The sequence below is a fragment of the Sus scrofa genome, chromosome 8, assembly GCF_000003025.6.
Source record: "Sus scrofa isolate TJ Tabasco breed Duroc chromosome 8, Sscrofa11.1, whole genome shotgun sequence".
Lineage (NCBI taxonomy): Eukaryota > Metazoa > Chordata > Mammalia > Artiodactyla > Suidae > Sus > Sus scrofa.
Genome location: NC_010450.4, coordinates 3,251,665 through 3,278,331, shown reverse-complemented (window position 1 = coordinate 3,278,331; position 26,667 = coordinate 3,251,665). Strand labels below are relative to the sequence as shown.

Below are 26,667 nucleotides of genomic sequence, written 5' to 3'. Positions count from 1 at the left end.
GTGCTCAGAAACTCACCTTGGCAGCGCGGGAATGGCCATGGTGGGGTGGTTTCCACCATGGAAATTGGCAAGAGAGCTGTAGGTCAGCATCCTCCCTGCCCCCGCACAACACTCAGCGCTTGGCAGGTGGCCTTCGTTGGCAGTGGAGCTGGACGAGGGAGGCTGGCCGCAGTGAGCTGAATGACGGGATGATGCATGAATGAGGCAGGCGAGTGAGCGAATGAATGAACAAGTAGGTGAGGAGATGGTTCACGGAGTCCGGCCGGGGCCAGACTGCGTGGTGCGTCCAGCCAGGCAAGCCCACGACAGGAAATTCGGTGTAAACACACGGTGTGACCGGGCCATTCCGCGGGGAGAGGGCCGTGGCTCAGGAGGGCGTGGGCCGCGGCGCGGCTGGCGAATTACATGCCTCCTGTGTGCACCACCTCCCGGGATCCACAACCGCTCTTTGAGGTGGGCGGCGTCCAGCCTCAGTTTCCACATCTGGAGGATGGGGCCAGGGGAGGGTGATCCTGGAGATGAAAAGCACTCCTCGCAGTAGAGCGCCTGGCACAGAGCCGCCCTCGCTCAGCAGCAGGTGTAATCAGAGGACACGCCCTTCCCACTCAAACCCACAAAGAAAACCCGCAGAAGGGCATCGGAACACAGAGCGAGCCGCAGACAGTCAGCTTTTAATCACGTCCAAGGCCGTGCTGTGTCTGCCCCCGTCTCCCCCCAAGGTCCGGGTGTTTGCGATTTCACTTGCGAGGGGCTCTCATCTCCCGCAGGTTTTCGGTACGTCACCTGTCAGATCCACAACTGCTCCGCAAAGATGCTGACGGCGCCGTTCTCGGGCCCCATCGACCACGGTTCCCTGGCTGTGCAGGACGATTTCATCTTCTTTAAGGTGAGGTTGCTTCTGGGGCCCTTGGAGATTGGTGCTCGGGGAGAGGTGGCGTAGAAGCCCCTGGCGGGGGAGTGGAGTCACTCAGGCAGGAGGCGATCGCACGGCTCTTTTAATTCCACGCGCTGCTTCCTTCAGTCCCCCTGCCCCGGTGGCGGTGGCTGCAGGCGGCCCCGACCCCAGGAGGCCAGATCCTGGGTGCAGGGCTGCTGCCTGCCCCTCCTCCCCTTCCACCCGCCAGGAACCTTGCACAGCCTGGGGCCTCCAAAGCCCAAACCTGTTTTGTTCCATCTGGTTCTGGTGACTTTGAATTGATAGGGGCTGTCTCTGGTCTGTGCTCTTGGCCACCAGGCATCAGCTGTCTACAGCCCAGGGACCAAGGCCTGAAGCCTCCACACACAGGTCCTCAGCTCCCAGCTGGGACCATCCTCCAAAACCTCGTGGTCCATCCAGAAACTCCAGGGAGTTCCCCTGCTGGCTCAGGGGTAATGAGCCCGACTAGTATCCACGAGAACGCAGGTTCACTCCCTGCCCTTGCTCGGTGGGTTAAGGATCTGGCGTTGCTGTGGGTGTGGTGTAGGCTGGCGGCCACTGCTCTGATTCGACCCCTAACCTGGGAATGTCCATGTGCCAGTGCTGTGGCTCTAAAAAGACCACAAAAGAAAGAAGGAAGGATGGAAAGAAACAAGGAAAGAGAAAGGAAGGAAGAAAAGAAGGGAAACTCCAGGGAACAGTTGGTCATACCCCCTTCTTGATTACTTCTCCTGACGAGGGACTCACTCCTTCCTGAGCAGCCTCCCCTCTCCTGATAGCCTAAATCTTGGGAAATTTCATTCCAGCACTGAGACAAAGTGTTTCCTCACTCTCATCCAGTGGCTGCAGTTCTGCCTCCAGAACCCGAGACAGATCCAGCAGTTAGTCTGGCATCGGCCCCTTGAGGGGAGTGACTGGGTGCTCTCTCCCAAAGGCTCGCCCGTGCTCCCCAGCCTCCTCTTTGTGCTGTCTTGGGCCGTTTCCTTTCCCCAGCTGCCCTTTTCCACCCACAGGGTGTACCCATGCCTGGAGTTGGAGGCTGGAGCTGGCAGGGTGCATCATGGTCCCTATTAGAGCAGACCAGGCAAGAAGCTCCTGCCACCAACAGCCCCCATTCCAGCCTGGACCCCTTGTCCTCCACGCTCTGCGGCCACCCAGCCCCATGGCTTCTGACCCCCTGTGTGTGTTTGCCCGTGCTCTTCCCTGGGCGAGGAATGCTAGCATCCCATCTCCACCTCCTCCTCCAACGCTCTGTCATGTGCCACCTCCTCCAGGAAGCCCTCCCGGACTTCCCCTCTACTTCAGGCCTGCTGGGTGCCTCCTCCAAGCACGCCCAGGCCTGCGCCTTCCTCTGTCACAGCCCAGGGCATACTGCCATCCTGTGCTGTTTGTTTTAGTTGAAACAGAGTTGATTTACAATGTTGTGTTAATTTTTGCTATTTGACAAAGTGATTCCGTTATACATATACCTACATATTCTTTTTTTAAAAAATTCTCCTCCATTATGGTTTATTATAAGACGTTGAATGTATTCTCTCTGCTCTGTAGCAGGATCTTGTTGTTTAGCCTATCCGTGTGCAGTAGCTTTTATCTGCTAACTCCAGCCTCCCACGCCATCCTTCTCCTAACCCCTCCCCCTGGCAACCACACGTCTGTTCTCCTTGTCTGTGAATCTGTCTCTGTTCTATAGGTAGGTTCATTTGTGTCATCATGTCAGTGACATCACATATGGTATTTGCCTTTCTCTGACTTAGCGCACTTAATATAAGAATCTCTAGGTCTATCTATATTGCTGCAAATGGCATTAGTTCATTCTTTTTTATGGCTGAGTAGTATTCCATTGTGTATACATATACCACATCTTCTTAATCCATTCATCTGTCAATGGACAGGTAGGTTGTTTCCACATCTTGGCTATTGTGAATAGTGCTGCAGTGAACATAGGGGTGCGTGTATCTTTTTGAATAATAGTTTCATCCAGACAGATGCCCAGGAGTGGGATTGCTGGATCCCATGGTAGTTCTATATTCAATTTTCTAAGGGACCCCCAGACTGTTCTCCATAGTGGCTGTACCAACTTACATTCCCACCAACAATGCAGGAGGGGTCCCTTTTCTCCACACCCCCTCCAGCATGTGTTATGTACAGACGTCTTAATGACAGCATTCTCCAGTGTTGACTGCGGACCCTGGAGTCCGTGGGGGGCTCCAGATCTGTATCTGGCACCGATGTCTTCCCAGCACGCCCCGTTGCATATCTGCAAACTTCTCCCTAATGCTGGAGCAATGACGGCGTCAGCCTCTTTGACGGCGGTGTCCCACACTGAAAGCCCTCCCGGCGTGCTCATGGTCTGCTCTGCCAGGGCCCCCAGGGCCACCCTGCCCCTTTAGGATGCCGACAGGGCAGAGCTGTGGCCGGAGAGGCCTGGCTGGTCCTTGTGCAGGTGGAGCAGACACCACGGGACCCAGGGGCAGCTCAGATAGAGGTGCTGGAAAGCCCGGCTGGAGGGGGGCTGTGTGGGGGCCCAGGGAGGGCTCCGGAAGCCGGATGGCATGTCATCGGGCAGTGGGGCCACGTGCTGACCGAGCAGCTCAGTCTAGAAGGAGGCTGAGCTGTGATGGGTGAAGGGGTCCCCATTGTCCAGCCAGGGCGGCCTCTGTCCCCTCTGGTCTGTGCTCAGACCTGGTTGCTCTCACCTTTGCTCAGTTCCTTGTGGTCTCAGAGGCCTGGTCTGCCACGGGTGACACTGTTGGGCACAGGGGAACATCCAGCCCCACCGTCCACACCCAGCTGGGGCCAGAGGTCGGAGGCCACTCTGCTCTGTCCAGCTCCTGGCCTGAGTCGCCCTGGCCTCCATCCTTCTCACCAACTTGTCGGGAAAGCTGTCCCAAGTCCATGTCGCAGAGGCTGCTTCGAAGTCCCTTCACTTTGGCCAGTTGCTTGCAGGGAACCCCAGGGAACACCCCTTCCTGGTCCCCCGCAGATCCTGGGTCTGTGCCGCGCGATACACTGGCCACTCCTGCCCTCCCACCATGTGGAGGTGACCCTGACAGTCCATCTCCTGGGAGCGGCCTCCAGCAGTGACAGCAGGGCAGCCAGTGCCGGTGGGGCCCAGACCGTTTGTTCTTAGCCTGGCCTGGTCCTCCTGTCGCCTGTGGGTATGGCTGTGTTTCCACATCCCCTGTGGCCCTGTTCCGGGGGGATTGCCGTCTCTCAGGACATGGGCTCTGGGGTGGCTCTGCTGGGTCCGGTTTGGAGGGGCACACGCCCTGGGTCACCCCTCCTGTCACCCCCCACCCCAGCCCCTGGTGACAGGCTGCTCTGTCCCAAGTGCCTCCGGGGGACAGGCACCCATAAGTGGCTTTCCACATAGGATTTCTCGTCTTGGCAGTGTCCCATTTTACGGACGAGGAAACTGGGGCTTAGGAAAATTAAATGCCCCGCTGGGTGACACAGGCAGCCAGTGACAAAACCTGGGGTGGGGATGCTCCTGCCTTGGCTCCCCCCTCACTGATGGAGTCCACATCACTGAGGTGGCGGGCAGGGGGGCACCGGGGCATGGAGAGTGGGTCCCCGACCCCCCCCGCCGACGCACCCTCGAATCTGAGCAGGTGGGAGCTTCAGCGCTGCCTCCTGGTGGGACGCCAGGCTTTCCCTCTACCCTTCACCCACGGCCACATCCTCAGTCGGCTCTGGAGGAAGAATCCAGATCCTCTCCAACGGACAGGTGACCCTGGGCAGGCCTGGGAGCCTGGCTGGGCACAGTGTCACCAGGGGAGGGCGTCGCGCGGGAGGTCTGGCCCGGACAAGATGCAGGAGGAAGGCGGGGCCCTCGGAGGCCACAGAGCACCCGGGGGTGTCGCGGGCTTGGGCCCAGCACGTCCGCCCGTCCCAGGCAAGGGGGCCAGCAGTTCCTGGTGCGGTTCCCTTGCAGAAGCCGCGCTGGGGGGTAGAGGGCTGAGCTCGCCTGCCAGAGAGGACGGTCATCAGACACAGCGCGGGTTCTGAGTCTGACGGTGCCACTGACTGGCTGTCGGCCGCTGGTCCCCCTAGACTCTGTCTGCTAATCAACAAGTGGATGGCCCCCCCGGGGCCTCAGACAGAGGCAGCTGCCTCCAGCGGGGGGCGCCCTGCTGGCTTCATCCTCTGACGCCGACATCGAGGGAGGAGACACGGGGTTAAAGCGTCTTGCTTGCTCCGACCCTCAGGGGTCACCGCAGCCCGGCCGGAGGCTTCAGGTTGGCCCTTCTGAGAAGGTGATGGCCCCGCAGGCAGATTCTCACTTGAGAATGTGTCTCTTTAGAACATTCTAGCAGGTGGAGGCCGGCCTTGCCTGGCTCTGCTCACCAAGCATAAGTCACTCTCGCGTCTCAGAGATGGTGAGACCAGCCCGGCCGATAGCCTCGGGCCCAGACCGCAGCCCCTCCTCCGGCTGCCTGTGGGTCTCCACAGCTCCCGGCAAGAGTGGGACGGCTCAGGAGTTCCCGCTGGGGCTCAGCAGGTTAAGGATCTGACATTGTCTCTGTGAGGATGAGGGTTTGATCCCTGGCCTCGCTCAGTGGGTTAAGGATCTGGTGTTGCCATAAGCTGTGGTGTAGGTTGCAGATGCAGCTCAGATTCGGTGTTGCTGTGGCTGGTGCAGACCAGCAGCTGCACCTCCACTTCGACCCCTGGCCTGGGAACCTCCATATGCTGCAGGTGGGGCCCTAAAAAGAGCAACAAATAAAGCGGGGCTGCTCAGGCCTCCACCCACGACACCCCAGGGCACAGGAACCCCTCGAGGGGCACGAAGACCAGCAAGCCTGGCCCTGCCTCTGCCCATCCCTGAGCGGAAGGGAAGCACACGGGGCTTTTGAGAAGGGGCACTGACTTCCCCCGCCACCCTTGGTGGTGCCCTCCCCTACCTGCTAAGCAGGTGCCTGTCTCTGGACTGCACGCCTCTTCCTTCTGAGGAAGCAGGATGCTCCCTCCTCCAAGAAGTCCACCCAGCCTCTCCCACCCCGAGTTCCCTTCTTTTGAGTTCCCAGGACACCCATCACAACACGCCCTGCTCAGGGGGCACTGAGGTGGACCACCACAGGCGTCACAGTCCCTGCCCTGGGGGGCAGGACCATCTGGAGACGTCCCGTTGCTGCAGTCACCACGCCTCGCTCATGGTGGGCTCCCGGCGCCGGTGGCTGCCAGTGTTTTGATTTATAATCATAACAATACCCAGCACCTCTGCGATTCCTGCGTGGGGCCATGCGTTGCCCCAAGCACTTCGCGGATGCTGATCCCCATGACCGCCTAGCAGGTGGCCTCGGATACCGTGGTCCCCATCTTATGGGGAACCTGCAGTTCAGGAAAGGTGCAAACTGTCCTAAGGCCACGTGGCTTGTAGGTGGCGGGGGTGGAGTGTTCTGCAGGCAGCGATGCAGACGGGATGTGCTCTGAAGGACTGCACGGTGCTGCCACACGCCCGCGTGTGCACGCACAGGACCACGCAGAGGGCATGCCCACACGCGTGCGCACACAGTGAACACGTAGCGTGTGTGGAGATACATGGTTGTGCTCTCACACGTGGATGCACATTCGCACACACGGAATCCACGCACGAACATGTGACTCTCAGCAGAAACAGAAATCGTTCCCCTGGCCCACCTCCTCTCCTGTCACCCGTTTGCCACCTGCTTCTCTTCCCAGAGGAGCCACCCACCCCGTCCCCAGAGAAGCAAATGCCACTCTTTTCCTGGATCTTCTGTTGTCTCCCGTGAGAGACAAGTTACTCAATTTCTCATCTTTAAAATCAGTGGAGTCTCTAGTTCCACCATGTTGCTGCAAATGGCATTATTTTGTTCTTTTTGATGGCTGAGTAATATTCCATTGTGTATATGCACCATATCTTCTTAATGCATTCATCTGTCAATGCACATTTAGGTTGTTTCCTTGCCTGGGCTATTGTGAACAGTGCTGCTATGACAAGGGGGGCAGGGGGGGAGGGAGTGGGCTTTGGGGTTAGTAGGTGCAAACTACTGTATTTGGAGTGGATAAGCAATGAGATCCTGCTGTACAGCACGGGGAACTATATCTGGTCACTCGTGATGGAGCAGGATGGAGGAGAACATGAGAAAAAGAATGTGTGTATATGTATGACTAGGTCACCTGGCTGTACAGCAGAAATTGACAGAACATTGTATATCAACTATAATGAAAAATAAATCACAAAAAAAAAAAAGGAGTTCCCGTTGTGGCGCAGTGGTTAGCGAATCCGACTAGGAACCATGAGGTTGCGGGTTCGGTCCCTGCCCTTGCTCAGTGGGTTAACGATCCGGCGTTGCCGTGAGCTGTGGTGTAGGTTGCAGACGCAGATCGGATCCTGTGTTGCTGTGGCTCTGGCGTAGGCCGGTGGCTACGGCTCTGATTCGACCCCTAGCCTGGGAACCTCCACATGCCACAGGAGCGGCCCAAGAAATAGCAACAACAACAACAACAACAACAACAAAAGACAAAAAGACAAAATAAATAAATAAATAAATAAATAAATAAATAAATTTAAAAGAAACCACAAAGAAAAAAAGTCAGTTGAGTTGTTGATTTCAAGGCCAACATGCTGGCCAAAGACAGGCTCAGGAGTGTGGCTTCTCATTTTGCTTCTCATGCCTCGTGGTCGGGGGTCATCTTTTGTGGCTTGAGCTTACCTTTGGCCTGTCTCTTCCTCTCCTGGGTGGCTCACCGAGTCCTCTCCCCAAGAGAAGTTCTGGGGAACAGAATTTGCTTCACCTTGTTCAGTAACATGAATGTAGGGAAGTAAAGTGGTGAGCAGAGGAAGACTTCCCAGAGGTGGGACGTTGGGTATGGGGCTCTGAAGGGTGAATAGGAGTCTGTCCACTTCGGACAGAGCATGTATAAACAAAGTCAAAGGGCATTTTCAGCAGCTGAAATACAATGTGTAGTTTTCAGTCGTGAGGATCTGGCTTGACAGGTAACCAAGTCCCTTAAAAGTGTGTTTTTCCCCTCCTGTCAGGCAACTTCAACCAACCAGACCAAATACTACATCTCTTACCGTCGCAATGAATTTGTCCTGATGAAGCTGCCCAAGTATGCCTTGCCAAAGGTAAGAGTGCGTTCCCCATTCCACCCGGCCCCGAGCCGGGTCCTGAGCCTGCACTGACTCTCGAGGCCACGGGGCTCCCGCCCTTGGGCTTGGGGTTGGCAGGCCAGGATGAGTGAGAGCAGGGTGGCCGTGCTTCCTCCAGCCACTCGCCGCCTCCCCCTCCACTCCAGCCTCAGTCCCTCCTGTCTTAGGGCCACTGCCATGCTCTGCCCTCTGCCCAGTCCCTCCTATTTTAGGGCCACTGCCATGCTCTGCCCTCTGCCTGGTCTTTCTTTTTCCCAAGCTCCTGCGCATGTGGTATTTCAGAGAAAGGCCTCTTCCCACTGAGCCAGCAGGCTGGTCGGGGCCTCGGCCTCCTGCTCACACCCACACTTCTCCTTCCTAACGTTCAGGATGCTGGAACCCCCGTCTGTCTCCTGCTCTCATCTGGAATTTCCCAGGTGGTGGGCAGTCTCTGTTTTAACCCACCTCTGCGTTCCCACTGGCTTATGTGGTGCCTGGTACATAGTAGGTGCTCAGTTAATGCTACTCCCTTCCCCTTGCCTGGCAAGAAAAGAAGGGGAGGTGGAGGCGGCCCAGACCCTGCCCTGGCCCTGCCTGGAGATGAACTGCCCAGCCCGCTCCCTGCTGTGTTACTCCACTTTGACAAAGGAGGTGGCTGACGTTCAGAGAGGCTGAGTAACCCATCTGAGGTCACACAGCTGCTTAGAAACCAAAGCAGGTTTCCAAGTGAGGTCTGGGCAAGCCTGAGACCAGCCTCCGGCCACACCTCCCCCAGAGGGAGCCCTCTGTCCCCCGTGTATAAGTCACAAGTGCAGATTGAAGCAGTCCTACCCCCACCCCTTCCCCGCTACACTTATCTGGCGTCATGTCTAAGCTCGGAGCTGACGCTGCAGCTGTGAGTCAGACACCCCAGCTTCCTGCCCTTGTGGGGTTTCCCTAGAGAAAAGAGCCAGAAAGCCAAGTGGACAGACAAACATGTCAGATCATTGCAAGCTGCTATTTGTACTGACAGAGGCAGGGAAACTTCCCCGAGGGGTTATTTCATCTGAAGCCCAGAGGTTAGGGGAAAGCTATTCAGATGTAGGACAGGGCAGGTGCAAAGGCCCTGGGGCAGGAGAGACCTGGCTGGAGGGTGTTGAATGGGGGTGGGGTGAGAGGAGATGGACACCCTGGACCTTGAGGGGAGGGGCTGGTGCCACTTGCTGGAAGGACCTCCGCCTCTCATCAGCCAGAAGTGGGAAATGTTCCCGAGGCTTTTAAAACTTAAAAAAAAATCTCTTTAGAAAAAGAAACAGTGGGGGGGGGTGTAAGCGAAGGGAAGGGGAGGGAAATGAAGGAAAGGAAAGGAAAGGAGCAGGCTTGACGGAATCCCTCCAGTCTGGGCCGAGTAAGGAAGTGAGGAGCTAATGGCGTCATTTTGGTCCCGCGGGGCGAGGGACCTTTCAGCTTCCGGGAGACTCTTCCTCCGTCCCTGGGGGCTGCAGCATCCTGTGTCCTGACCCCTTGTCTGGGGTGTTGGGGGGCTGTTGGGTGGGCACCTGGGTCCCTTCCTGCTCCCCACCGGTGCTGGGACCTGGCTGGGCAGCTGCTGCCCCTTTCCTGGGATGGGGACAGCGGGGCCGGTGGCCAGGCCGTTTCTGAGGGTCTTCTAAGGAGGCTACTGCTACAGGTCATGACCCCCGTGACCTTGAGCGCTGGCTGCACCTCCCTGGTCGGCAGCTGGGACGGCAGTGCATGTTTCTGAGCATCTCTGGTGGGTGTGTAGGAAGCTGCCCTGCGTGTGTCCGGCCGCAGGTCCTTGACAGTACACACCGCCCGCTGGCTTCCTCTTCCCATTCCCGAGGAAATAAGGGGCCTTGAAAAGGCTCACAAAGCTGTGACAGAAGTACAGCCCCCCATCATCAGCGGGTGACAGAAATGAGACCCTGTCATCCAGTTTCAAGGGACAGTCAGGGACCCATTCATATTGGTGGCATTTGCCCAGGACCCGGGGATTGGCAGGGGAGGATGCTGGACCGGTGGGGCTGCTCTCGGGGATCACCCCTGGCACCCCAAGCCCTGCGGAGCCCTCGAGGCCACACAGGGTCTTGCCGAGGACTCGCCCATCCAGAGAGGGCTGCTCCCTGGCCACCCGATGCAGAAGAGCAGCAGGACCCAGCGCCCCCACCGACGACTTAGAGGGCTGGCTAATCGAATTGCCTGATCAGATTTGGTTGTTAGATGGTGAATTTGTAGCTCTGGCCTATTTCCTCCCCGCAAACCATCCCCACATTTTTTTTTCTTTAATTACCCAAGTGACATCCTGAAAAGAATAGAAATTGGAGCCAAGTCCTCACCACAGCCCCCCCCCCCGCCCCCGCCATCCCCAGGTCCCAGTCCTGTTCCGTTTCCCTCTTCCTTGGCCCCAGGCCAGAGTGACTTTCCAGGAGCTGCAGCATTGCAGACACTTCGCCTGCCATTGTCTCAGAAGGATTTTTCCCAAATGATACATGATACCCAATTTGAAGGACTGTAAAACTTTCAGCTCAGGAGACCTTACCTTATTCAGCTAAGCCAGACTCCTGCTGTGTAGACATTTGGGTTGTTTCCATATTTCGTAATTATAAACAGTGCTGCCGTGAATATATTTGTGCCCTTAGGTATTTCTTTCTTTCTTTCTTTCTTTTTTTTTTTTTTTCTTTCTCAAGTTAGTCGAAAACCTTCCGGAGAGAGGTTATAAATATTTGTGTAGCTGGGTTACTTTCTTCAAGTATTCCACCTTGCCATTGGCAAAGTTCGAATAGACCCATTTGATTGAACACAGCTTTGCCAGGTTTTGTGTTGTATCAATTCTTTGTGTTTTCTTTGTACCTAAAAAGGGATAAATGGTACGTACCATTTTGCCGTTTTAATTCACCTGGCTCCAAAAACTGTAACGGGCAAGCCGTTTTTATCATATTTTCCAGCCTCCTTTGCTGGAATTGTTTACTCGTAGAAATTTTTTTAAAAAGGCTTATGATCTCTAACAGAAAGAAAAAAAAAATAGGCAAAGGCTATAAAGACAAAAGACGGAAAAAATTCTAAATTACTATCCATTACATAAAAAACGTTCATAAGCATAAAATAATGCACATTTGCCTTAAGGTAAAAAGTCTTTATCTGTAATGTGCTTGTGTAAAATCCATAAAGTGTGAGAATAAAGGAGGAGGTGACGTCAGAGAAGACGGTCACGTGGGAAACACCAGAAGTCTGATTTCTCACTTGGACCTCAGTCGTGCTGGCGGAATCTGCCCGATGTCACTATTTTGGAGCTATTCAAAGGCTTGCAGCTTCCAGGGGGCTGTTTGCACCATCAGTCAAGGTCCATTGCCACAGTTTTAGCTCTTGCCAAGATAGCAGCTACCCGTCTCCCCCCCACACCCCCATCCACCCCCAGCGGCAGAGCAAGAAGCCATACACGTGTTCCTAGAGCAGCAGACACACACCTTGTAGGAGCCGGGGGTGCAGAGGGCATTGTCCTTAAAGATTGCACCTTGGCCCCCAAATATTGAAGGTCTGGGCTCAGACTGTTGACTGTTGCTTCTGGTCATGTGAGCAGACACCCAGGCAGGCAGCTATTACTGCAACCAGCACCAGCTAAAGCAGCTTCCAAGGGATGTCAGAGGACATGTCACCAAAGCAAACTTGGTTTCGCTCACCCACACGCAGTAACGCCCATCTCCTGACACCAGGTTGTGGCGAAGGAGGGGGTGGCATTTACTGCAGAGCACCAAGCAGGGAGTCCAGGACAGCTGGCTCTCAAAACACCCGAACTCCCTGATGCGTTTCAGCAAAGCATTTTTGAAGGCCAGGTGAGAGAGGGGCGTCCCAGGGCATGTGATCGGCTCGTGCACAGTTCTCTGATGGGTTGATGGTGAGGTAACAGGGCTGTGCCACAGGGGTTCACATCAATCCTTAGGGGCCAGTAGGTCTGAGGACTCTGTGTACATGGTCATCGAGTAGCTAGTGTTTTCCATTTGGTGGTGGTTTTTAGCGTCTTAATAACAACTCAGAAAATGTGCATCAGATACTGTTACCCAGGTCCTTCAGAGAGGAGCCATAGCAGAGGAAATGGGGGAGGGGCCTGTCCTGATCTTTTCCTGCCAGATCCTGTTTCCATTCCCCCCCACCTTAATTTTCCCTCTTTTCCCTTTTGGGAACCAACATGGAAGGACTAGGACATTCAAAAGCAACCACACAGATGGAGGAATTTAGAAAGTCACCAAGCATGCCCAGGGAAAAGGTCAGGCTGAGAAAACACCTGCGATTCAGCTTACACTTCAGGCTGATCCCTGGTACAGAGACAGCATGCAGCAATGCAATCAAAGTCAAAAACAAAAAACAGCCAACTCTGGGGAAAGGAGAGTCTAATTTCCAGAGTTACACATTATTAGATTCTCACACCAGCTTTCAACAACAACAAAGCCACAAAGCAAAGAAAGTATGACCCAGGAGTTCCCGTCGTGGCGCAGTGGTTAACGAATCTGACCAGGAACCATGAGGTTGTGGGTTTGCTCCCTGGCCTTGCTAGCGGGTTAAGGATCCAGCCTTGCCATGAGCTGTGGTGTAGGTCACAGACGTGGCTCAGATCTGGCATTGCTGTGGCTGTGGTGGAGGCCAGCGGCTACAGCTCCGGTCAGACCCCTAGCCTCCAAATGATGCAGGTGTGGCCCTAGAAAAGACAAAAAAAGAAAAAAAGAAAGTATGACCCATTCAAAGGAAAAAACATCAACAGAAGTTATTCCTGAGAAAAACCAGATGGCAGACCTACTAGACACCGACTTTAATACAACCATCTTCCAGATGCACCAAGAAATAAGGACATGTGGAGAAAGCCAGGAAAACAGTGTACATAAAAATCAGAAATACAGGCATTCCTCGCTTTACTGCACCTCACAGATACTGCATTTTTTATACATCATAAGTCTGTGCCAACCTGCGTAAAGCAAGTCTATCAACACCATTTTTCCAACAGCCTTTGCTCACTGGACATCTCTGTGTCACGTTTTAGTGACTCACAATATCTCAAGTGTTTGCATTATTACCATTTTTGTTATAGTGATCTGTGATCAGTGATCTTTATATTTTATATCTTAAATATAATTATTTAGGGGCAAACTTAATTTATAGATATTGTATGTGTTCTGACTGCTTCACTGACTAGCCAGTCCCCCCATCTCTCTCCCTCTCCTTGGACCTCCCTTTTCTCTGAGACACAACAATATTGAGATTAGGCCAATTAATAACCTTACCATGGCCTCTCACTTGAAATTGAAACTTGGAAATGATTATGCTTAGTGAAGAAGAGGTGAAAAGCCAAGAAAGCCAAAAACTAGCCCTCTTGCACCAAACAGCCAGGTTGAGAATGCAAAGAAAAACTTCTTGAAGGAAATTAAAAGTGTTATTCCAGGGAACACACAAAATGAAAAGAAAGCTTATTGCTGCTGTGGAGAAAGTTTTAGTGGCCTGGATTGAAGATCAAACAAGCCACAGTATTCCCTGAAGCCAGAACTTAACCCAGAGCAAGGCCCTAACTCTCTTTTAATTCTGTGAAGACTGAGAGAAGTGAAAAACCTGCAGGAGAAAAGTTCAAAGCTAGCCAGGATTGGTTCATGAAATTTAAGGAAAGAAGCCTCCTCTGGAACATAAAAATGCAAGGTGAAGGAGCAGGTGCCGATGTAGAAGCTGCCTCACGTTATCCAGATCTAAGATCATTAATGAAGGAGGCTACACTAAGCAGATTTTCAGTGTAGACAAAACCTTCTGTTAGAAGAAGATGCCAGGGAGCTCCCGTCGTGGCTCAGTGGAAACGAATCTGACTAGTATCCGTGAGGATGCAGGTTCCATCCCCTGCCTCACTTAGTGGGTCGGGGATCCAGCATTGCTGTGAGCTGTGGTGTAGACCACAGATGCGGCTCAGATTCCGTGTGGCTGTGGCTGTGGCTGTGGCCGGCAGCTACAGCTCTGATCCGACCCCTAGCCTGGGAACTTCCATATGCCAGAGCTGCAGCCTTAAAAAGCAAAAAGAAAAAGGATGCCATCTAGGACTTTCATAGTTGGAGAGGAGAAGTCAACGCCTGGCTCCAAATCTTCAAAGGACAGGCTGATTCTCTTCCTAGGGACTGATGCATCTGGTGGCTTTAAGTTGAAACTAGAGCTCATTTGCCATTTTAAAAATCTTTGGCCCCTTAAGGATGATGCTAAATCTACTCTGTCTGTGCTCTGTAAATGGAATAATAAAGCCTAGATGGCAGCTTATCTGTTTACAACATGGCTTACTGGGTATTTTAGGCCCACTGTTGAGACCTACTGCTCAGAAAAAAAAATTCCTTTCAAAGTGACTGCTCCTCTGGCAATGCGCCTGGTCACCTGAGAGCTCTGATAGAGAGCCACGCAAGGGCGATGTTTTCATACCGGCTGACATTGTGTAGCCCATGGGTCAAGGAGTAACTTTGACCTTCAAGTCTTATTTTATAAATGTATTTCGTAAATCCGTAGCTGCTATAGACAGTGATTCCTCTCATGGATCCGAACAAAGTCAATGGGAAATCTTACGGAAAGGATATACCATTCCAGATGGCTTTAAAAGCATTTGTGATTCATGGGAAGAGGTCAGAATGTCACCATTAACAGGAGTTTGGAAGAAGTTGATCCCAGCCCTCATGGATGGCTTTGAGGGGTTCCAGATTCAACGGAGGAAGGAACTGCAGATGCGGCAAAAACAGCAAGAGAACTAGAATTAGAAATGGAGCCTGAATATATGTGACTGAGCTGCTGCAATCTGATGATAAAACATCAGCGGATGAAGAAGTAACTTAGCTGTTAAAGCAATGGCAGGTTTGAGAGGGTGGACTCCAACTTCGAAAGAAGTGCTGCTGCAGGTAAAGTGCTATCAAACAGCATCACAGTCTACAGAGAAATCTTTGATGAAAGGAAGAGTCAGTTGATGCAGCAAACTTCATTGTCTTATTTTAAGAGACAGCCACAGCCACGCCACCCTTCAGCAACCACCACACTGATCGGTCAACAGCCGTCAGCAGAGGCAAGTCTCTCCACCAGCAAAACGATAATGACACACAGAAGGCTCAGGTGATGGTGAGCATTTTTTTTAGCAATCAAGTATTTTTTAACTAAGGTATATACATGTTTAAGACATAATGCTATTGCACACTTAATAGACCACAGTGTAGTGTAAACATAACCTTTATACACACCGAGGAAGCAAAGAAAAAATTCTAAGACTCACTCTATTGTGATATTTGCCTACCATCTCTCTGAGGGATGTCTATACCTAAAAATAGATAGAACACATAAATGGAACCAATAAGAAATCCTGGGGAGGTCCTGGCCTGGCTCAGCAGTTAATGAATCTGACTAGTACCCATGAGGATGTGGGTTCGATCCCTCGTCTTGTTCAGTGGGTTAAGGATCCATGTGCTGTGGTGTAAGTCGCAGATGCAGCTCAGATCCCACGTTGCTGTGGCCATGGTGTAGGCCGGCAGCCACAGCTCCAGTTCAGCCTCTAGCCTGGGAACCTCCACATGCCATGGCTACAGCCCTAAAAAGACCAAAAATTAAAAAAAAAATTCTGGAGCTAAAAGGAACAATAATTGAAATAGAAGATTGACTAGAGAGATTTAAAAAGAGATTTGATCAGACAGAAGAATCAGAGAACTTGAAGACAGGACTGTTGAAATTATAAAATCTGACGAACAGGAAGAAATAAGATTGATCAGAAGGCAACAGAATCTTAGAGACCTGTAGGAAGCATCAGGTGGACCAACATATGCATTATGGACGACCTAGAAGAAGAAGAGGGAGAGAAAGGGGCAGGTAAGTTATTTGAAGAACTAGTGGCCCCAGACTTCCTTAAAGTTGATGAAAGACAGGGCTATAAATATCTAACAAAGCTTGATGAGCACAAAGTAGTATAAACACCAAGGGTTCCACACCAAGACACGTTATGATCAGACTCTGGAAAGATGCAGAAAGAACCTTGAAAGCAGCCAGAGAAGCAACTCGTTGCACGCAGGTGATCCTCAGGAAGATAAGAAGCAGGTTTCTCATCAGAAATCTTGGCAGCCAGAAGGCAATGCGTCACTGCATTCAAAGGGCTGGAAGAATTTGATGAAGGTGTTTCATTAGACTGTTCCTTGAGTTTTATGCACAAATCTATAGGGAAATCTCCCCTATCATGCTTATTTTAAAAGTTTTTAAACTTCCCAAAATTACTTCTTTAGCGTGTTTTCACTACAACTAATGGAATCATGCAAATATATGCCATTTCTATCTGCTTTTTGTCTCCATTCCTCTTCCCATGACAGCACCCCTTCCTCATTCCTCAGGGTAACTGAGGTAGCAACTCTTAGAGACCTCTCAATATTCCTTCTTCCCCTTCCTCTTCGTTTGACAAACCCCAACTTCGAGCTGGAATATTGCTTGCCAGCTAGGACTAGTATTCCCTAGCTTTTCTTGCAGCTACATGTGGTCGTTTCTAAAATCTGGCCAGTGAGATTAAGTGGAAGTATCATGTCCACGAGATTTCTCTGAGCCCTCCTTTAAAGGCTAGCCTTTCTCACCCTCCTCACTCCCTCCATCCTGTTGCCTTGCATGTTGATGTGGTGGCTGGAGCTCTAGCAATCATCATGGGCCCTGAGGACAAGAGCCATTAGAATGGTGATCTAGAAGGAACCACTGTCCCTGGTCCCTTTGCGGAACTTCCATTCTGGAACGTCTACCTCGGGACTTCTTTTACATACAGGAGAAATGAGTTTCTATCTCATTTTTTTTTTCAGTTTCTATGACTTAACAATCAAACTTAATTCTACCTGATAACAAACATTGGCAACTCTGGTGTTTCCACTTATTTCTCCAGGCCACACAGATATATATACATGCAAACACATAGCCATATGTGTCATTTTTCCATGTCTTTTGTTTTAAAATGGAGCCAACAAATGTCTCTGCTTCTAACTTTTCTTTTTTTAAAGTGTTTTTATGCAAAATTTTCTTAAATGCAAATGTAAGAAAAAATTGCATATTATTTATTACTCTCTCATCAGCAAAGATTTTTAGAAGATTGCTCTCAATGTGTGAAGTACAATAAGCACCCTCTAGCCCTGCTGGTAGAGAAGGAATATAAACTCTCAGGACAATAATTAAACAACACGTAACAAGAGCTTTAAAAGTAATTCTCCTGAAAGTTCCCATTGTGGCACAGCAGAAAGGAATCCAACTAGGAATCATGAGGTTGTGGGTTTGATCCCTGGTCTTGCTCAGTGGGTTAAGGATCCGGCATTGCCGTGAGCTGTGGTGTAAGTCATATACGTGGCTCAGATCTGGCATTGCTGTGGCTCTGCGTAGGCTGGCAACAAGAGCTCTGATTGGACCCCTAGCCTGGGAACCCCCATATGCAATGGGTGCGGCCCTCTTCCAGGGCAAAAAGACAAAAAAAAAAAAAAAAAAAAAAAAAAAAGCTCCTCCTCATGAGAGTTCCCTGGTGGCACAACAGCTTAAGGATCCAGCATTGTCACTGCTGTGGCATGGGTTCCATCCTGTCCAGGGAACTTCCACATGCCACGAGTATAGCCAAAAAAAAAAAAAGTTCCTACTCTCAGATGCAGCAGTTTCATTTGTAGATTTATGCTGCGAAAATACAGAGACGCAGAGATCTGTGTCTGGGAATGTTTATGATTGTTTTGCACATAAAGTTGGAGGTGCTAAAGGCACACCAGTGGGGAAATATTCAGTGAAATATGGTACATCCACAAAAGGGAATATCACGCAGTCACTAAAAGTGGTGTTTGTAAATAATCTTAATGACAGAGGAAAGTGCTCCCCGTATAACGTGAACGTGCAAGTGGAAAAACCACACATGAAAAAGGTATGAATCACGCTTGGGAACAAGCCCGGAAGTAGACGTTTTTAAATGTTAATATCAGGTCTCTCTGGGGAGAATTACAGGCAAGTTTACTGCCTTTTGACGCGTTTGCCTTTGTTTCCCGGACTGTGGTAAACGTTTACCCAGGTTATGCCACTGTTTACCCAGGTGCAGAGGAGGTAAGAGTCGGGATTAATGCCATAGCGGTAAATGCTGAGCGCGTCCCGTGAGGCCGATGCTCGGAACCATGGGCCGTTAGAAGGTCTTCTCCTGCTGAGGCCGCAGGATGCCCGATAGCCCGATGACACAGTGCCTCCTGGCTGTGGCCGAGCCTGGAGAAACAGGAGAGGGCAGGGGGAGAGCAGAGATGGCCTCACTTCCCGGGTTCCACGCGCATCCTTTGGCCACCGCGTCGCCCTGCCATCCCAGGTCGCAGGTGGGAACCGCCAGGCTTGCAGCCCTGACGCTGCGGTCCCTCCCAGGCCGTGGGCCACTTGGATCCACTTGTGTCCGTGGGTCAGATTTGACATCCACAGATGAAGGCCCCGCTCAGGCTGTCGGGGTTCTCCCCCGTCCCCAGGGGCGTTGTGGACGGCTCACAGCACCATGTGCCCTTCCTGCAAAGCCCCTTCTTCTGGCTGCCTGTGCCCTGCCCCGGGGGCCTCTTCTTCTCCCAGCGGAAGCTCTTGCCCAACTGGACAGAACAAGGACCCCATCTGCTACTAGAGAGAGAGAGGGCCTGTCCACACCCTAACACTGGATGAGAAATGTGAAAGGAAGCATCCCCCGTGCCCCGCCCCCGCTGTACCACCCACGGTGGGCGGGCGAGGGGCTGCCCTGCCTCCGCCCGCAGGCTTAAGGGCCTGTATCCTGGCAGCTCTGCCACCAGAGGGGCCATAAAAGTCTCCGAGTGATAGAAGGCGAGCCGTAGAGCCTGAGCATAAAAGCTCGTTATGGCCTCGAGATGGGCCCGTTCCAGTGTCTTTTCACTGGCTCCCACACAGCACTGGGAGCAAAAAGAAAATCAAGAAGCCGGGCCTAGCCCTGGGTTGCTTCTCCCTCCGTGTTCAGTTGTTTCTTTCTTTCTTTTTTTTTAAATTCTGAACTGTAAAATCTGGAAATGAAGCCCGGGATGGCTGCCCGCCCACTCAGGAGCTGGCCGGGCTCCTGCTCCGGAGGAACCGGCTCCGGCCCTGGCTGCTCCCCTCCGCAGGGCAGCCCGCCTGCTGGCCAGGCGCCCGCCCTCCGCTCCCACAGGCCCTGGGCTGCCCGCTGCCCTGGGGGGGTTTGTTGGCTGTGTGCGGTGGGAGCAAGGGTGGGGGGGACCTGGCCTGGAGGAGCTGTGGGCTGAGGGCAGCAGTCACCAGTGACGTCCCAGATGCGTGGCTGGAGCGGATTAATCCACTCCTCCCACTCGGTGTGCCTTCCACAAGGCAGAGACACAGTGGCTGCCCGGTGCCGCCTGGGGCCTAGAATGGTGCCTGGCACACAGTAGGTGCTTAATGAATACATGCTGAACGAATGAATGCCTTGCCTGATCTTCAGGACGGGGTGAGAAAGGGGTCTAGGAGGAGACCCATTGCCGCCTCCTAGAGGGGCCAGTCTGGGGTGTGTTCTGAAGGTCTGGGGGTACAGTCTGATGGTCTGGGGTGCAGTCTAATGATCTGGGGTACATGGAGGAAGACCTTCTCCTAGCTGCAGGGAGAGATGGGCAGACAGCCCGGGGGGGGGCCTGGGAGGAGGTGTCAGCCCACCCCAGCCAGTGCCTGGGCCTCCCTCCCATCAATCCAGTTTATACTTGGATTCCACAGCTGCCAACCCCACACCCACAGGGGACCCAGCCTGCACCCGGCCTTTCACGGTCCCCTCCTCTGTTCCTGTCCCCACCGGAGCCGGGGAGGGGGTCCCTCACCCAGTGGAGAGTCAGAAGGTCACTCCCATCTGGGAGGTGGGAAAGCGGAGGCCCGGGGAGATAAATGTCGTGGAGCTGGGGGACAGAGCCAGGCTGAAAGTCCAGGTCAGCCCGACTCCAAGGGCGCTGCGGCCACCCCCCGCCTCCCGCCAGGCCTGGTCCACCCCCCCACCTCCCAGCCGGCTTTCCTCTCCGGCTCCAGCCCCCAGCCCGCCTCTGACCCTGGCCCCCGCCCCCCAGGATCTGCAGGTCGTCAGCACGGACGAGAGCCAGGTGTTCGTGGCCGTGCAGGAGTGGTACCAGACCGACACCTACAACCTCTACCAGTCGGACCCGCGCGGCGAGCGCTACTCGCTGGTCCTGGAGGACGTGCGCAGCTCCCGACAGGCGGAGGAGAGCACGGTCGTCGACATCCTGGAGGTGGGACATGCCCGGGGGCCGGGGGCTGGGACCTCCGCCCGCGTCGTGGGGGCCCCGGCTCTGCCCTCTCCCCACCCCCCCATCGCTAGTGCTCCGACCCAGGGCCCTGCAAAAATTCTCTGAAGGGGAGTTCCTGTCGTGGCTCAGCGGGTTAAGAACGCGACATAGTTTGATCCCTGGCCTTGCCCAGCGGGTTAAGGATCTGGCGTTGCTGTGGCTGTGGTGTAGGTCGCAGACGCAGCTCGGATCCCATGTGGCTGTGGCTGTGGTGTAGGCCGGCGGCTGCAGCTCCGATTTCACCCTTAGCCTGGGAACTTCCATATGCCACAGGTGCAGCCTTAAAAAAGAAAATTTAAAAAAATTCTGTAAAGGGCCAAATATCTTAGGCTTTGCAGGCCACGAAGACCCTATGCAAGTAGTCTTAGAGCAAGAGAGAAAACTTGCTGTTTCTGATAAAATTCAAAATGCAGACACCGAGAACTTTGTAATACAGGTCTGCTAATGAGAAGTGTGGAATCTTTTGGGGGGATAACACTTTGCTGAGTTGGGGTTCAGGTTAGAGCCGTCGATGTGATTGCCAGCCGTCGGGTGGGGCCTGAGGGACAGACCCTGGTGGCCAGTCCATCGCAGGCTCAGTGGGCGCCTCCCTCTCCCGTCCGCGTGTCCCATGTCTGCCTGGCTCTCTGGCTCTCGCTCTGTCTCTCCCGCGGCCCAAAGCTCCTCTCTCTGAGGCTGGGGCAGGGGCCTCCCAGCCTGCAGTGGGACCTCCATGTGCCCTCCCTGGGGTCCCACCCCACCTGTGTCCGAGGCTCCAAACCCGGGCTCCGGGCTCCCACGCCGGGCTCCCGCCCCAGAAAAATCACCATGCACCGTATCACTCGGATCCCATGAATGTCAGCCACGGGCCAAAGCGGGTCCGCCCTGGACCCGACCTTTCCCGGTCCCTCCTCTGCTCTTGTCCACACCAGAGAGGGGAAGGGGTCTCTCGGCCTGTTTGCAGGTAGGGAACCTGAGGCTCCGACAGGGCGGGCCACCTGCAGAGAGACCGGAAGCGAGCGAGCCCAGGTCTGTGGGCCCGAGCCCACCCACTCTCTTGGCAGCACCCCTGGCTCAGCCATTCACCCCAAAGCTCCCACCTCAGGCTCTGCCCTCAGGGAGCCCCTGGCCCATGGGACCACCTGCGGGGGCCGCAGGTTCTGGTGGTAAATGCTGGCGGTGGGCCTGCCAGGCTGCGCAGTCCCTGTGGGGCTGGGGCGGGGATGTCCTGCAGGTGGGAATCCGAGCCTTGGCCAACAGTGCGGATCCATGGGGTGAGGCGGCCTCCAGGATGGAGAGCCAGGGCGGCAGTTTCCATCCTAGAGATGTCGACGGCAGCGGGGAACCACCTTCCCCAAGAAAAGAATGAGAGTGACCGTTTGTTGTGAGAGCCCGTATGTCAGGGTTTACTTCCCAAGCTGGACCACGGAGATGAACTTGGCCCTGGCCCCTGCCGTTGGCCAAAAGCCGCGCCCAGGGCAGGCGGCCTCGTTCTGCCAGAAGCAGCCCCGGAAAGGGCCCGTCCTGCAGAACCCGAGGTGCTGCACACCTGCCGGTGGTGGGTGCCCTTCCAGGCGACAGGGAGGGCGGGCGGCAGGGGGAGGGGCTCGGGGCATTCGGAGAACATCCATCCCACCCACGGCCCACGGCGGGGTCCATGGTGCCTGTGCCGCACGCCACGCTCCAGGCCCTCCAGGAAGACCAGATCCTCTCTCTACTGTGTCAGCGTCTGGAGGACTCCATGAGGCCAGCCCGGGGTGGGAATCAGGGAGTGCTTCCTGGAGGAAGGGTGCAGACTGAGTTGAGGCAGAGCAGAAGTCGGCCGAAGAACCAGGGCACAGCAATGCACTCCTGAAGACCAGGACGTGAGGGGACGTGGGGAATGGAGGGCGGTCACAGTGGTCAGATCCAAAGCCGGGCGCCCTCGCAAGGGACTTCTCTGAATCCACCTAACAGGATCACAGGTAGTGGTTACCGGTACAACTCTGGAGCCAGACTACCTGGGTTCACACCCTAGTTCTGGTACGTATTTGCTGTGTGACCTTAGCAGGTTACTTAGCCTCTCTGTGCTTCCGTCTCCCATTTCTGAAACGAGGATGACAGTGTACCTTCCCCAGAGGGCTGCTGTGTGACTCCGAGGCCTGTTTCCATCAACCGCATGCAGCGTGCCTAGTGCCGAGTCAGTGCTCCACAAGCTCTCAACCGTCTCCGCAGCAGTTGCTGCCTCTGGGGAGTTGACATGCGTGGAAGGGCCCATCTTAGAGTTTCTACGCATGCGCCAGTTCCGTTTTTGTCATGGTCATCATTTGTCCAATGGCATATCCAGGAAAAATGTCTTGTCTCAGATGTCACAGGCAAACACTGTCCTGAGAGACCTGGGTTTTTTCAGGGCCATGAGCTACCAGCTCTTCGGGGGGGGGACCCAGTTCCGGTCAAGACAGCAGACCTTTTCTGGGGGGGCCTCTGTGTTGGAGCCTGAATGAGAAGGGGACTGAGGGGACTGATTCTCTGCTATGGTGGCCCCAGGACACGAGCACAGCCATGAAGAGGGCCATACGTGGAGCAGACACATCAGTCCTGGGAGCCAAGGCTCCACCAAGCGGACTCAGCGTGTGTGTACCTACCTCTCTGGATGGGAGGGTCCATGGTGCTGACTGCTGAGTGTCTCCATGGAGACCCCTCTGGATAGAAAAGAGTGCGTTCCGAATAAAGCAAGCCATCACCAGGCCCATCAGCATCCTGTCTGCCCCTGGGACATCTGGAGGTGTCTGGACCCAGCGCTGGGCAGGCCCATGGTGATGCCTCAGGTCAGCTGGAGTCACCATGAGTGAGAGAAGGGGCTGTGGTGCTCCTGCCCCTGGGGCTGTCCCCCAGAGGACCAGCCCTGAAGCTTCGTCTGTATGGATGGGGGCTACCCCCACCCCACCCCCACCCAGACAGCAGCATCCTAGCAGGTGACGCAGGCAGGGGGAGTGAGCTTACAGTCAGCAGATGGGAAGCTTACCCAGGATTCGCCATGGAGCCCACTGCAATCACTGGTCCTTACTAGTGGAAGGAGAGTCAGGAGGAAGGTCAGAAAGACACAGAAAATGTGGAAGAACGGCCAGGGAGATGCTGTGCCCTGGCTTTGAGGGTGGAGGAGGGGCTGCTTCCAGACGCTGAGAAAAGTGGGACACGGTGCAGCCTCCAGAAGGATCCGGCCCCACCGCTGACACCTTGCTTTAGCTCCGTGGGACCCATGTTGGCCTTCTTCTGACCTCCAGGGCTGTAACAGTACATGTGTATTGTCTTAAGCCTGCCACCTGTTACTCTGTCTCATCAGCCACAGGAAGCACAAACACAGTTCGCTGTGCATTGGAACCTTCCAGATCCTGTCTGGGGTGCGCCCCACGTGTCAGGCACTTGGCCTCAAGGCTTAGGAGAGCACCAGCCTCCTGGAGTCTGGGATTTCATGAGCTGGTGCCTACTAACTCCCTGACTGCCACGGAGAAGGCACTCAACGATTGCGTATTCTCACTCGTATCCTGAGCATAGCCCTTGAACTTGACTCTGGGTAAACCCCTCACTCTCTGAGCCTTGGTTGCCTTGAGTTCATGCTATTTATGGAGCAGCATAAGCGGCTTTGGCACACAGGGGCTCCGAGGAACTGGGGCCACAGCAGCGGGCCTCAGCTACGGGGTCCAAGGCTCTGTGCCCAGAAAACTTGCTGGAAAGTGTCAGCCCTGTGGATCCAGGAGGTTCGACACCTGGAATCGCTGATATCTGGCTGTTTCTCGTGAGCCCCCTGAGTAACTGACTACAGAGTAGAAGGGGGTCACTGCCCTGGGCCCCTCAAGAAACCCTGAGGCCGGGGGCATGGGAAGCTTGAGCCCGTCCAGGGCAGGCTGAGCCCAGCACAGGCCCTGTCCTCACGGCCTGGCATCTTCGGGTGGCTTTCTGCTGAGGGAGTCCCCAGAGGAAAACCCAGGGTGACCCCCTTGGTCCAGGCCCAGTGGGTCCACTGGGAGGGAGGTGGGTCTGAATGGGGAGCCCCGGCTGAAGACGGGGTGACAGTGATGCACAGGTGCGTCAGGGACCAGGGTTCTGCTCACTGTCCAACAGCCGGGGTCTGAACCTGGGAGCATGGCTCGGTGTCGTGAAATGCACTCGGAACCTGGGATCAGAACCAGCTCCCCGTCAAACCTCAGGCCAGCGTCAGGGGTCCCTTGTCCCCTCAGCCGAGCACACAGAGCTCTTAGCAAGGGGCTGGGCCAGCTTCCTCACCTTTGTCCCCCTCTGTCCCAGGTCCGAGGGGTGAAAGGAGTCTTCCTGGCGAACCAGAAAGTCGACGGGAAGGTGGTGACGCTCATTACCTACAACAAGGGCCGAGACTGGGATCGCCTGAGGCCTCCCAGCGTGGACATGAGCGGGAAACCCACCAACTGCAAGCCTGTAAGTGCCCCGCTCGCAGCACAGAGCACCCTTCCCCGGGGTGGGCCCTGCAGGACCTGGGGGTCAGGGAGGCTGGCATCTGAGAAAGGCCATCTGGGAGCTGTGACCCCCCCTCCTCTCTGGGCCTGGAGAAGAGGCCCCCTAGAATTCCTTGCTTTACAGAAGATTTAACTGGAGGTCAGAGAGGGGCATGTATCCGTCAGCTCTTGCGGCAACAGTGCTGTGTAACAAACCACCCCAAACTGCAATCACTCTTCTCCAGATCTGGGAGAGGCTGGGCTCGCTCACACACCTGGGCCTTGGCCAATTTAGGAAGGGGTCTGGCGTCTTCCTGGGACCAGGACACAGGAACCAGCCCAGGCACATTCTTGTGGCAGAGGCAGAGGTGCAGGAGGGTGAGCAGAAACACTGCAAGAACATTGCACACCTGCTTATGTTGTGTCTGCTAGGCCCTGTTGGCTAAGGTCAAGGGCCAGGAACTACGCTCTGCCTGTGGAAGTAGGGGGCTGGATAAGTGATGGGACCAGGACGCTGGCCAAGTATCATGAGCTCCAAGCCGGTCCTCCTATTCCAGGGGTGCCTTTCTACATGAATATGAGAGTAGGCTGCCCCAGTGTCTTGGCTTCCTTGGGGGTGGGGAAGCCTGCAATGCCCTTTCTTCTTCATTCAGCGAACTCCTACTGACACCTGAAAACCCTGCCTAGATGTCCCCTTCACTGAGAAGCCTTCATTGGACACACCCTTTTCTGTTTCTCCCCAATGGATGGTCAGGGACCCCCATCCATTGCCGTGCCTCTGTAAATAGAAAGAATAAGAGTCTATTTTACCAAGATGTTTATTTAACAAACACGTAAGAGCAGGCACTCTGTTCTAAGTACTTCAACACACAAAAACGGCCAACAATCCTACCCTCTCAGGCTCGGCCTGAATCTCTGCAGGGCCCCTGGAGATGGCAGGCACCCTGCATGGCTGGGGTTAGGGTTAGGGTTAGGGGGCCAGGGTGGGGCTCCATGCCCTCCAGGCACAGCCACAGCCTGGACAGGGACCCCATCAGCTGGGGGCCTGCACTCGGCCTCCGCATCCTCCGGCCTCCGCATCCGCCGGTCTCCGCATCCACCGGTCTCCGCATCCGCCCGTCTCTGGCTCATAACAGAGGGTAGTAGCACCTGTCGACCTACGGGGAGAATTAACGACCTGCCGCTTGTAAAAGCTCTTCTGAGAACAGAATTGCTGTGAAAGGGCTAATTTTTGTATCATCCTTGACAAAGTTAAGCCAGATTAATCTGTCAAAGCAAGTTTTTGCTAAGAATAGATTCTTGTCTGCAATTAGGCAGCTCAGATAACCTTTCAAGATTTATGTCCCGGCCTTAAAATAATAGAAGTAGGAGCCCCGGACGCCCAACTGGGCACAGAAGACAGTGCCGGGTCAGGCCCTCCAGGTCCCCGCCCACCACGGCCTTCATCAGCTCAGTGCAGACTGGGCCTGGTGTCCCCACTGGTCAGATGCCAGCATAACTCCTCCAGCTCCAGCAGCCCTCGGACCGCCTGGAAGACTCCTGTGGGGCTCTCCACAGCACCAGCGGCGACCACGGCTCTGCCCCCCTCTGCCAGTGTCCTGTGGGCCACCACTGACCACAGGGAACCCTGGAGTCTTCCACTTCCGGCCCGAACGAGTGCCCAGCAGAGGACAGAGCAGTGTGAGCTGGGGAGGCAGAGGGGCAGCCAGGTTCGGGGAAGCAGCAGCCTGGCTTGTTCGGCTCAGTGCACACAGACAGCGATGCTGTGTGCGCAGCGCATCTGGGGATGTGGAAAGGGCTGGTTGCAGCCCTGAGCAGACCAGCCTGGAAGCTTGGCCACTCCAGGCCCCACCTGGCCCCCAGGACCAGAGCAGGGCCATGGAGATTGGGGCGGGGGGAGGCCAGGGTGCGCCGCGTCCCTGCCGAGGCTCCTTTTCCTCC

The 26,667-nt window shown here is 54.6% G+C and overlaps 1 protein-coding gene across 8 annotated transcripts in view; it reads left to right on the top strand.

Moving 5' to 3' along the window:
- SORCS2 (sortilin related VPS10 domain containing receptor 2) overlaps nt 1–26,667 on the top strand; it is a 507,916-nt gene that overhangs the window by 436,671 nt on the left and 44,578 nt on the right. For all 8 annotated transcript variants that reach the window (XM_021100959.1, XM_021100958.1, XM_021100964.1 and 5 more), the window contains exons 7-10: nt 768–886; nt 7,920–8,009; nt 20,063–20,242; nt 24,563–24,709. In XM_021100959.1, coding sequence (XP_020956618.1) covers nt 768–886; nt 7,920–8,009; nt 20,063–20,242; nt 24,563–24,709 — 536 coding nt within the window. The remainder of the gene's footprint in view (nt 1–767; nt 887–7,919; nt 8,010–20,062; nt 20,243–24,562; nt 24,710–26,667) is intronic.